The sequence below is a fragment of the Micromesistius poutassou genome, assembly GCF_964030765.1.
Source record: "Micromesistius poutassou genome assembly, contig: SCAFFOLD_6141, whole genome shotgun sequence".
Taxonomy (NCBI): Eukaryota; Metazoa; Chordata; class Actinopteri; order Gadiformes; family Gadidae; genus Micromesistius; species Micromesistius poutassou.
The window spans coordinates 177-12,227 of record NW_028179552.1 but is presented as its reverse complement, the minus strand read 5'-3'; the positions used below and the strand labels follow the sequence as shown (position 1 = coordinate 12,227).

Sequence of the window (12,051 nt, the reverse complement as noted above, 5' to 3'; positions counted from 1 at the left end):
AATGCTCTGGTGGCTTTAACATGCCAAGCCTTAAATGAAAGAGCAACAAAGGGATCCCACTTCACACAAGTTAAACATCCCAATCGAGGGTGTAAGTGGGGTCACTGGGTTGTGGGCGTGGCCAATGAGAGAAGGGCGGTGGTCAGGTGATGTCAACTACCACGATAAGGGAAGGATAGTAGGTGAGATCTTAGATTCACTTTACGGGAAGTTAGATCTTATCGGCGGTCTGTTCTGTTTACTTGTTGATTGAACATTATTACCGGTACACTCCTGCAAACAATTATTTCATTGAACTCATTCATTTAAATGATTTACTTTCTCTGCTCATGAAAAATGTGATCTGACCAGCAGCTCAAAGCTAAAAAAAAAAAGAAAGAAAAAAAGAGGGTGCCTCACGTTTAAGGACTCTGCACCATCACCGTGGTGACTCAGACATCACGGGGTGTAGGGGGTTTCAAAGACAGTTCTGTTGTTGTTGCATGACCTCATGAGGCGAAATGTCACGGCTAAAGCTCTGCCTCTTTCTCCTTGCCACCTCCTCTATGAAGCATGTGCTCCCAGTCTCTTTCTGGAATACTGCCGCTGCAGCTGGGAATGTTTGCCTGCATTGCCCTCTAGTGGCCCCTTTCTGCACCTGCAGCCGGTGCATGCCTGGTGGCTCTTGATTCACTAGCCTTTTCCTAAGCTCCCAGCCTTGTCCACGGCTGTGGGGCTAAACCCCTCGGGAGTCCCCTGCTGAAATAACCCTGTTTTTACAGCGGCCGGTACCCCAAGGTCGTCCACCCCGTCCCGAGCCACTCCAAAAACCAAACAGCACCTCCAAAGCCCGTCAGCCCTGCGAGGTAACCGCTCTCTGGGGACACGAACACAACCCTGTAACGTAGTGACTGGTCCTACCCAAACACACCCCGTACTGGTGTGTTGTGTGGGCTCTGGTCACATACCCAGTACTGGTGTGTTGTGTGGGCTCTGGTCACACACCCCGTACTGGTGTGTTGTGTGGGCTCTGGTCAAACCACCGCACCATGTGCAATGTTTCACACTGAATCACACAAATGTGCAGTGTCTCTTGTTTTCTATATTAAGGACATAGTGAGAACCCACCCCGGTTCTTTCAAGCTTTCTTGGCTCTATGTGTAAGTAATCGCCCGGTGCTGGACTCTTTTTCTTTGGCGATGTGTGAGTAACTCTGGGTAGTAACTCACTGACACGGACTGTGCAGGATCCCGGCCTAGAGAGACAGAACCCTGGCACTCTCACAGAAAAAGCTGGTGGAATTGGTAGCCAAGTGTCTAGAGGTGTGCAGATGACGGTGTGTAACGCTGCAGTGGAGCATTATTGAGCGGTTTCATCATCATACAGCTAACATACCTCCACCGTGTACCATTTGAATGAACACAGCTGTTACCCAAAGTGAATCTGATGCATACATTGAGGGGGGGATTGAACCCAGTAGCTTTCGGCGGGGAGTCGGAACACTCTTCTCCCAAAACTGTAGACATCCTACACCTCAGTGTCACATGTTAGTGTGACACTGTGGCAACTCAGGATGCAACAGTGTTCTTCATCTCATAGTTAGAGTCTGCATTATGTTCTAAAGCTGTCAGAAGGTTCAGATGGTTGCCAGGGGGAACTGCCTGTGGGGCCCTGTGTAATCCTGTGTGTATTCCAGAGTACTGTCCGGTACATACAGTACATGCAGAGCCTGCTAGTTCCCCGCCTGTCTCTAGCGCATGTGGTCCAGGTGGTTTTGTTTGGGCTTGGTAAGGCCCATTTAAACACCAAGACCAAGGAAAGTCATGATTTGATCTCCGGGAAGCGTTCATGTGTGGCTTTACAGAGGAACACCACAGTAGATCACATATCTGAGTGTGCTGCTCTCTGCTGTCTCTTTGTTGAAAACATGCTAGGCTGATCTGTGTACTTTGTACGTGAGATTTGACACAACGCTACCGTAGCATATCAATCAGCCATTTTTCCCCTGTGCATTTTGATTGAGTCGAATGGATCTCATTTGTTTGTTTGACTCTTGGCAATTTGAGAAACACGAGACAATCAAAACACAATCTAATGAAAACGAGACACGAAGAAGAAAAAACTAAACATTAATATGAAATAGGTGAGCAACAGGACCCATCCGTGTTCCACATAAGAGTACCGCAGTGACAGGGTTTCGCCTCCAGGTGGCAGCTCACTCCCAGCTGCGGCGCAGTGTACAGTTGCTCTTTAAGTTGGGACCGGGCGGTAAATGAAGGTTCGTCTCTGCTCCTGTCTCCATCCTTTAGTCCCCCTGTCCTGTTGCTTCGGAGAGGAGGCAGATTTCAGTGAGTATTCACTGAGGATTCTAGCGTATTGAGTATTTGTGAACATTGTGATCGTGCCTTCATGCTGTGGTTTTGTGTGTTGGTGTTGTGCTAGGACCTGCAATCATCTTAACCTACACATGTGCAACAACCATCCTGGGGGCCCGGGGAGGGGGGGGGGGGCGTAGAACTAGGCTGGCCTTGTATTAGCCCCATCTTCCTCCATCTTTTTTGTTTGTCGATAGAAACACCATGTCATGCAGGGACGTCCAAACGTGACGACCGTTCATATAGAGAGACCACCTTCCTGCCATGTCCCATACATACGTAGTGATAGACGAGTGAGCCTGTTTCACAGACCTCTGCGCCGCCACCGTCACCCGATGGTGACAGACACCAGCCATCGACATATGCCCTACGGTTAATCTATATACATCATGTATAACTATGTCTATATACTGCACTATGAACACGTATAGGAACCTGTATATGTGTGTAGTATATTATATTCAATGTCCACCTATAGTTATATACATTGTACAAGCCTATATTACACATGTATATACACCGTAGTGTATATAATAATATATATCTTTATACATGTGTTGTCATATCGATATATGTCTATATACTTTAAACACTGGTGACATGTATGTGTGTGTAGTATAATAAATCACACCTATCCATATACATAGTTATATCTAAACATGTACATGTGTTTGAATATAATATCTACTCTCTACATATACAGTATCTGTATACTATAACTACCTAATATATAATATAATATATATCTATATGCATAAGTGTGTGTGTAGTTAAACCTGGCGGTGCTCCCCCTTCCAGTTCCATCCCCCAGTAAGCTGCGCTCCCCGGCCATGCCCTCCCCGCTGGCCCTCAGGCAGCCCGTGAAGGCCACGTCCAACCCCGGCTCCGGGAACTCCACCCCGGTCCGCTCCCTGGCGCCCCCGCGCAGCGGCCTGCCCCGGCCCAGCGCCACGGCCGGGGGCGGCGGCGGCGGAGGAGGAGGCATCCCCCTGCCCAGACCCAAGCTGGCGCAGCCCGTGCGCAGGTACGTTCTCTCTCTCTCGCACTCGCTCGCTGTCTCTCACGCTCGCTCGCTCTCTCTCTCTCGCGCACTCGCTCTCTCTCACTCGCTCTCTCTCACTCTCTCGCACTCTCTCTCTCTCGCACTCTCTCTCTCGCGCACTCTCTCTCTCTCGCACTCTCTCTCTCTCTCGCACTCTCTCTCTCTCTCTCTCTCGCTCGCTCCCACGCTCTCGCACTCGCTCTCTCTCTCTCTCTCTCGCTCCCACGCTCTCTCTCTCCCTCCCTCTCTCTCTCCCTCTCTCTCTCTCACACTCTCTCTCTCTCTCACTCTCTCGCTCACTCAGAGTGTGGACCAGTCCCACTCACTGTGGGTGTCTTGGACTCAGAGACACCCACAGTGAGTGGGACTGGTCTGTGTTTTGGGGTCCTTTTAAAGCAGTGCTACTTAAACCTTTTGCGAGGAAAACCCACTTTTTTTTTTTAATGTCTCTCCAGCGACCACCAGGTTATGAATCTCTGTCCTAAAGGGTTACTTTACCCGACCTGGTGGGAGGTTGCTGAGTCATTTCAAACAACTGATGACGTCACACATGGGAGTATGGTGGAAAGATCCACCCACCAGTCGGTACGGTCCACTGGGCGGGCTGGAGGTTGAGCTATCAAGACTCCCACGTGTGATGTCACAAATAGCTTTAAAAAAAAATCGACCTCACACCTTGGATGGTAAAATGGGGGCTCTTTAATATTCCTGTATTTCCCATCCAGGGTGAATGTATTATCTATATTTTTATTATTTTATTCTGTATTATGTTACTTTGTATACCAGTTCAGAAGTCACCTCAGAGGACGATTCCCTTCATTGACTGTCCCCAGGTCTCTGCCCGCACCCCGCTCCTACGGCAGTTCCGGGGAGAACTGGAGGGAAGGCTGTTACTGAAGCCGGCCACCAGAGGGTGCTGCACACCCCGCATCGCGACCGAGGCAGGCGTTCCAACGTGGCACTTTATCCAGAGTCCTCTAAGAGTCAAGAAGAAGAAGAAGAAGACTTTACCCAGATTCATTCTAAAGAGTTAACAAGAGAAAGACTATAGATATGAAACATGACAACTCAAAAAAAACGAAGTGTCAATTACGTGTACTGAAAAGACAGCTGGCATTCAGAGCACATAGCAAGGGAAATGCCAAAGAAAAGCAGAGAAAAACAAATCCTTCTCTGCCACCAGAGGAGGGCGCCCTCGCCTTCCTCTGTGACTGCAATCATCTCCCAGACTCCAGTCCAGCTGTCTCCATCTCTCCCACGCTCTTCTTCCTTTTCCCTCAGGTTTAAACGTTTTGAATTTGCTCTCACTCTAGACTCCGTTCTGCTTGGAGAGGTCTGTGTAGGACCGATGTTCCTTCATGTCTCAGCGCTCCGTGGTTCCTCGCGTGTCGGCGGTGCTTCGACCTCAGAGCCTGACGCTCTTCTATCTGAAGGTCTGAAGGTCCTTCGGGGTCTGGGGCGTTCAAGCTGTCTGACAGGTTCTTCATTTGCCGATGGGTGCCCCTTCATATCTGAAGGTGCTTCGATGCTTGAGCTCATCAATCCGAAAGGTCTGAATGGATCTCATGTCTTCATGCTGGGGGCTATCCTTGTCTCACCAGTTCTGAAAGTCAGTCATGACCTAAAGCTGAGAGCTCCGCCACCCGTCGGGTCTGAAGGTGCTTCGGTCGTGAAGCTCCTCAATCCAAATGGTCCTAATGGGTCTGGCTCTCGTGTCTTTGTGATCGGAAAATCTTTCATATCCTAAAGCTGATAACTCTTCACTTCTGAAGGGTCTGACGTCTTTAGGTGTCTTTAGGTGGGGAGCCACCCTATCCCAAAGATCTGGAGGGGCTTCACGTCTTATTAAGGACCTCTGCATCTGGTTCTAAGAGTTTCTCTCTCGAAATTCAGCATGAATGTAAGCAGATGTTTCTTTTGGAGGTTATTTATTCAAATTATTTATGCAGTTTTTATGTCCAAGCATCCATATCAGTATTTGTTTTAAGATTGTTTAAAACATTAAAAGAAATGTATGTTTTTAAAACCTCAACGTAAAGCTAACTCCCCAAAGCCTTGTTTTAGCGTGCGTCCATTTTGAAGAGAACCGTGAATGTTTTGCTCAGCTGAGTCTTGGATGACTTCACGCCACAATTCTATCCCAAACAACTAACCTTCTTTCTCCGAGTCTGAAACCCTGACCTGATCGCCACCACTTCGGTAAATGTGTAATTAATGAATTATAATGTGGTGTTGTTAGCCTGCAGTGTGTATCATTCATGCCGTGACAGAGGGAACAGTGTGTTCAGAAAAACTAAATGTAAGATTTTAATAAAGTGGCCATTGCCTCTTGTGCTTTATAAATCCAGAGGCTTGCCTAAAAAAATAGGGATGATTATTTGGTAAATGGTGTGCCGGATATTATCGAAACTAGTGCCTATAATTTACATTATACTTTATTTTAAAAGTGCTCTCTTGCTCATTTTGTGCCAATTTTATGAGTTTACCAATGATTTGCATTTTTTGCTTGGTTAATTTGTTTGCATATGTGTTTGGGTTTCTTAAGTAACTTAATCATTTATAATTGCTTTAAAAAAGTATGTTAAAAATGCGCCTTCATATTTATAACTGATGACATATGTAAATGACTATTTATTAGAGTGCGGGGTGCCTCCGTGGGAAAGGAGGGAATGTTACAACAAGACGGCACCACACCTTTTGTGTGATGGTTTTTGTTATGGAACTTTTTTTACATCCATGAACATGACATTCACTTTCCCTGTGTAAACCCACATTTCAAATAAAGCTGAAAACCTCTCCTCTCCTCTTGTGCATCATTAGCAAATTGACCAACGAATGAACAGGATTGCAACTTTGTGTCCACAGTTGCAGTGTTCAAACGAATAACATTACAGAATAGTACGTTTAGACATTTCTTTTTATAAACCTAATTGTATTATGTATTAGGGCTCATAGGGTTCGTATGATCTCTTAACATGTATGAGTAGGCCTATTATCGTGACGGATGTGTGAGTCCTCCATGACCACATGCTCCAGATAAGACTTTCATGCTCAGCGACGACACAGATTCATGAAAGAGAGAACGGGCAGAGAACAAAAGTAGCGGCCACTCCATCATCACAGTCAGTGCGCCCACATAAAGGTCACGTGTCTCTGTAAAGGTTCACCCACGGGAAACATCGCACCGCTGCTTCATTTTTTCCCCCCACAGCTCCACACATTGAGTAGCATCTCAAGAAACGGCGGTGTTTTAGTTCAGGTGCCGTCGTATGTAGCCTATGGGGCCGGCTTATCCAGTGTCCTGGTGACTCCCCCCCCCCCCCCCCCAATTTTCTCAAATAGGACTACTCTTCAATTCCGTGCTATGTGATATGCGTGAGGATACCGCGTATCTGAAGCCATCTGCTCCTGAATAAGTTCCGTTAAGAGAGAGCCCACTTGCGTCGACGCGCGTACTCCGGGGGGAGCCAATCCGCGGAAACCACTGTAGCCGCACGACGCGCTGTCCTTAAGACCCAGTGACACGGGGGGGGGGCATCAAATCATATGCACACCCCGCGGAGACTCATTTGTGAAAGTGGCCAGCGAGTACGTCACTGGGGAAAATCTCATTTTACGAGCGGACACCTCGGGGGAGAGTCACCGGCCTCTCTGCGCGCACTGAGGTGACATCTGGACGCGTGCTTGAACACCGGGGTTCCAAAAGGATGGTTTAGCTCCGTTTTCGAGGGACCCTATACACTTAAAAGCTATTTTTGTTTTGTTAGACGGCATTGAGAAAGACTGAACCAATGGAGGGGTCACACCACGGCACCAGTTGGCCAATATTCTCAGAAAGCAACGCGCTCAGGACTGCCTTCGAAGCAGACCTGATGGCCGCGGTGCCCACCGACCCGGACCACCTGGTGCCTGCGTTCTGGGACTCTCCGTTGAGCCACGGCATCAACGTGTTCGTGGGGCTCGTGCTGTGCCTCACCATGCTGGGCCTGGGCTGCACGGTGGACGTGAGTCAGCTCGGGGAGCAGATCCGGAGACCCATCGGGGTTCTGCTGGCGCTGGTGTGCCAGTTCGTCATCATGCCCTTAGTGGCTTTCCTCCTGGCCCTGGCCTTCTCCCTGGACGACGTGGCGGCCATGGCCGTGCTGCTCTGCGGCTGCTGCCCGGGGGGCAACCTGTCCAACATCATGTCGCTCCTGGTCAACGGAGAGATGAACCTCAGGTAAGGCTGGGTGCGCGAGATGGTGCGCCTCTCTCTCTCACATCACGGTATAACGCATGTGTGTTGGTGTGTTTTTTTCCCCCCCCAGCTCTTCGAATAATAATAAAAACATGCAGTATATAGGTCTTTATCTGTTTTGAAACTAGATAAATGCCTTTAAACGAACCACGTATCGTTCTGTCGATTGAGAAAAAAAATAATTCAATTACGCACAAGAGGCGATGATTTTACGCGCACTATACCCACTTTACGCATGGCTCAAAAATGGAATTCAATACATGTATATGTTGTTTAGAATAGCCTACTTGATCAACTTGTTTGATGTGTATAACTTTACATTTTAAAGCGGTGTGTGTGTCTCCTCTCACGGCCCGGGTCTCTCTCTCTCTCTCTCTCTCTCTATCGCTCCTCCAGCATCATCATGACCATCTCGTCCACACTGCTCGCCCTGGTGCTCATGCCGCTGTGTCTGTGGATCTACAGCCGCGCGTGGATCAACACGCCCGTGGTCAACCTGATGCCCTTCGGGGCGATCATCCTCACGCTCTTCAGCACTCTGGTCCCCATCGGCCTCGGGGTCGCGCTGCGCTACCGCTACACGCGGATAGCCGACATCGTGTTGAAGGTGAACCTCGCACACTTTTTGCGTAAAGCCTACTCTCATGTATTTTACTCTGGATTGCACATGTGAAGACTTTGAATTGCGACCACAGTAAGTACTGTGCCAAATATGTGTCCGTTAAGCAGCAAGGTTAAGTTTTATTTTCTTAATCTTGTTTATCTCTTTCAATGTAGGCCTATAATGGGAGGGAGAGGGAGAGAGCGAGAGAGCGAGAAGGGGAGGGTGGGCCGTGTCGTGATCCGGCAGGGTTTGACCTGACGTCACGTGATGACGTTTTACTAATTGTGTTTTACAGCTGTCTTTATGGTCGCTGCTGGTCACGCTCATCCTGCTCTTCATCCTGACGGGGGCCATGTTGGGCCCCGAGCTGCTCTCCACCATCCCGCCCTCCGTGTACGTGGTGGCGGTGCTCATGCCCATGTGCGGCTACGCGGCGGGATACGGCCTCGCCACGCTGTTCGGCCTGCCGCCCAACTGCCGGAGGTCCGTCTCCATGGAGACGGGATGCCAGAACGTGCAGCTGTGCACCGCCATCCTCAAGTTGGCCTTCCCGCCTCACCTCATGGGGGGCATGTATATGTTCCCGCTGCTCTACGCGCTCTTCCAGGCGGCCGAGGCCGGGATTTTCATCCTCGGCTATAAAATGTACCGGAAGGAGGTTCTACATAAACCGGAGCCCGTGGCGGGAGTCGGCGGCGACGGGACGAACATGACGTACCAGCGATTTGAAGACGACGAGGACGACTGCTTTGACGCCTCGTACGGAGCGGTGACGTCGAGTGACCCCAACACCATCCGGCTGGAGGGGTGCACTGACGCCACGCCGGTGTGAGGCGCTGCTGGAGACCCCAAAAACACCAACGTCCACCTCCGCCTCATCCATCGCGTCCATAGAGAGGTCAAGGCTATGCAAGAGGGACCGGTGACGGGCATGCGCAGTGTACCGTGACTCGCATGAGGCGTGAGATGTGTGTGTGTGTGTGTGTGTGTGTGTGTGTGTGTGTGTGTGTGTGTGTGTGTGTGTGTGTGTGTGTGTGTGTGTGTCATAACGTAAGCTATTTAAACGGAAACATTGCCAAATATGTGCAACATTCAATTGCAAAAAGAAAAGTCATGTCTATAAGATTATATAGGAGAGTTTTCTTCTGCCAAGTGTCATCGTTATCTCTGAAAGTTTACAGGATTTTGTCTACATCATCAATACATTCAAGAACATGAATGGAGAAACAAGTCGCCTCAGTTACAACACATTATTATTATTATACATTATTTTATACATGTATAAATATAATTGACTTCTACTTCACCTGTCATACTCGGGCACTTTTGTTACTGGATATCTATAATTCAACAGGTTGTTGCTGTCAAATTTTGGAGGTTGGAATAACGCATTTTATTTTTCAACCATGCAGTGCCAACCCACTAGCCTACCGAACTACACTCGTTATAATGTGAACAAGAGAGAGAGAGAGAGAGAGAGAGAGAGAGAGAGAGAGAGAGAGAGAGAGAGAGAGAGAGAGAGAGAGAGAGAGAGCATGACATGTGTAGTTATGTATATTATAAATCAACTATATGAAGAGATTTATGGCATTCAATTGAGAGTATGAATAAACAAAAGCGATACAATGCAGACGGCCTACCGAGGGTGGTGGCCATGTTGCTGCCCGGTGTGTTTTCTTGTGTCGGGTTTTTTGAAAAGACAAACAAAACCAAAAAAATTGCGCATGTGTCTGCAATCAGAGCTAATTGCGCGCGATCCGCGTCTGGTGCATTTATATTGACGCGCCTCACACACCAGTTGGCTGAACAAGATGGCTACGTATGGTGACGAGTCAGTCGACAGCTATTTCTATTCCTCATACAACCCGTACGCCAGCAGGTACCACAAACCCCGAGATGTGGGTTGGAAATACAATAAGTATATTTCCAACCACGCGGACATGATCGAAGCGTTCAACAACACTCAGCGCGCGCAACTCAGGTCCATCTTATCGCAAATCAACCCGAAGCTCACCCCGCGCCTAAGGAAGGCCAACACTAAAGATGTGGCCATCCAGGTGAACCCCAAGACCGACGCCTCGGTGCAGTGCGAAATCGGGCCGCGCACCCTCCTGTCCGTTAAGCGCGACGCGCTTCGCAGACGCACCACACAAGAGGGTCAAGGTTCACCGGGCAGTCCGAAGGGCGCAGGCGGCGTGCGATACCCTCGCACTCTCGCCGTCTACTCGCCCATCGCGTACAGATCTATTACATCGTTTCTCTCCGATGACGACAAGGGCACCTCTTGCGACGTGGCGAGCGGAGAACCACTTCAGGAGGCCTCAGTAGAGGGTGAGGCGGACGAGAAGGACGAGAATAAGAACATCAGCGCGGAGACGGATGAGCAGAAGGCCGCTGCCCAGCGCAAAAACATTAAGTCCAAGCAGCCGCTTAAACCCGAGGCGTCCAAATCCGTCAAGGAAAGGTCCAAACTCAAAGCCCGCGTGAGGTTTCAGGTGAGGGCCACACACAATAATTTATACATAATAATATAGGCTACTAATAAATGTGCTTCCAACCTTGGCTGTGTTGTGTAGTTTCTGGAACAGAAGTACGGATATTATCACTGCAGAGCGTGTAACCTACGGTGGGAGAGCGCCTACGTGTGGTGCGTCCAAGGCACAAATAAGGTAAGGCGTGGAAATCGCAAAACTCGCTTGCATTCGTTTTCCCTTCTATAACTTCTACTTCTCCTACCAGGTTTATTTCAAACAGTTTTGCAGAAAATGCCAAAAGGAATTCAACCCGTACCGAGTTGAAGACATAACATGCCATGTAAGACACTTCATAGTCCCCCAACATGATGTAATAATGTGCGTGAGCTCCTCCACTAACCGTTGACCTCGTTTCCAGACCTGCAACAAAGCGCGCTGTTCGTGCGCGTTAACTCCGCGCCACGTGGACCCCAAACGACCCCACCGGCAGGATCTGTGCGGCAGGTGCAAGGGCAAGCGGCTGTCCTGCGACAGCACCTTCAGCTTCAAGTACATTATCTAGAACTCTAATGCCAACAAAGTCTGCCTCGGATAAGCTGACGTTTTCTTAATTTCATGTCAGATTTTTGTTTTGGTTCAGGTTTTGATGCTGTGCGCTTGAATTTATTGAAATAAACTACCTGGCACAAATGTTCAGTGGAGTTCTCTGGATTATTAAAGGGTGATATTATTATGCTACTAAGTGTAATTAGCCATTACAAGCAGTTTGAAAATCAGCCCTTTTCCTGTGTTTTAGTGACATCACATGTCTGGCGTGTCCCTAATATGTTGTGATGCTGGATCGACCTGCCTACGTCACAAGTATCGAGCATACATCTAGGGCAACTCACTTTGTTTACACAGACACACGAAAATAAAACATTGCTTTCAGGATTGTCTGCCTTTGCCTTCAGTAAACCGATCAGTAAGGTTTCAGATAAAGGCACCACTAATTAGCCTATTGGGAACAATACCTTGCACTCATTTGGATTTGACCAGAAGCCTACAGCTTGGCCACTCACGAGCTGTCCATCCGTTCAGTCACACTGTATAAACGAGCCACGACACCCCGGACATGATTACTTTATCAATTTTATTTTGTCCCGAGTGAAGGCTGCTGAGAATCGTGTGTGGGTATATAATGCATCTCTTCCAGGTAAATAATATATCCATTTTTAATAACAGCATTTTTAAATCTAGCAGGCAAGCCGAGAAGCTCTGTGGAGACTCCAGTGATTGTTACAATGTGCCGAGAGGACCGTCCTCCAGAATGCAAACCGTCCCTCGCCACTACCGGGACA

The 12,051-nt window shown here is 48.6% G+C and overlaps 3 protein-coding genes across 3 annotated transcripts; all 3 read left to right on the top strand.

Moving 5' to 3' along the window:
* Positions 1 to 229: 229 nt before the first annotated feature.
* Positions 230 to 6,175, top strand: LOC311371117 (SLAIN motif-containing protein 2-like). Its single transcript, XM_084489345.1, has 3 exons — positions 230 to 845; positions 3,153 to 3,378; positions 4,230 to 6,175. The coding sequence occupies exons 2-3, from the start codon at positions 3,185 to 3,187 to the stop codon at positions 4,291 to 4,293; spliced, it is 258 nt and encodes an 85-aa protein (XP_084345471.1). The 5' UTR covers positions 230 to 845; positions 3,153 to 3,184; the 3' UTR covers positions 4,294 to 6,175.
* Positions 6,176 to 7,265: 1,090 nt separating this feature from the next.
* LOC311371115 (sodium/bile acid cotransporter 4-like) lies at positions 7,266 to 9,069 on the top strand (the record flags this gene model as incomplete). Its single annotated transcript, XM_084489344.1, has 3 exons — positions 7,266 to 7,615; positions 8,030 to 8,240; positions 8,533 to 9,069. Exons 1-3 carry the CDS (start codon positions 7,269 to 7,271, stop codon positions 9,067 to 9,069), a joined length of 1,095 nt encoding a protein of 364 aa, XP_084345470.1. The 5' UTR covers positions 7,266 to 7,268.
* A 979-nt stretch (positions 9,070 to 10,048) lies between these two features.
* LOC311371118 (zygote arrest protein 1-like) lies at positions 10,049 to 11,273 on the top strand (the record flags this gene model as incomplete). Its single annotated transcript, XM_084489346.1, has 4 exons — positions 10,049 to 10,732; positions 10,814 to 10,906; positions 10,977 to 11,051; positions 11,130 to 11,273. 4 exons carry the CDS (start codon positions 10,049 to 10,051, stop codon positions 11,271 to 11,273), a joined length of 996 nt encoding a protein of 331 aa, XP_084345472.1.
* Between the last annotated feature and the right edge of the window lie 778 nt (positions 11,274 to 12,051).

Coding starts and splice junctions, on each gene's coding strand:
- LOC311371117 (XM_084489345.1), top strand. CDS start 3,185: ATGCCCTCCCCGCTGGCCCTCAGGCAGCCCGTGAAGGCCACGTCCAAC. Junction 3,379..4,229: donor CTGGCGCAGCCCGTGCGCAG/GTACGTTCTCTC, acceptor GACTGTCCCCAG/GTCTCTGCCCGCACCCCGCT.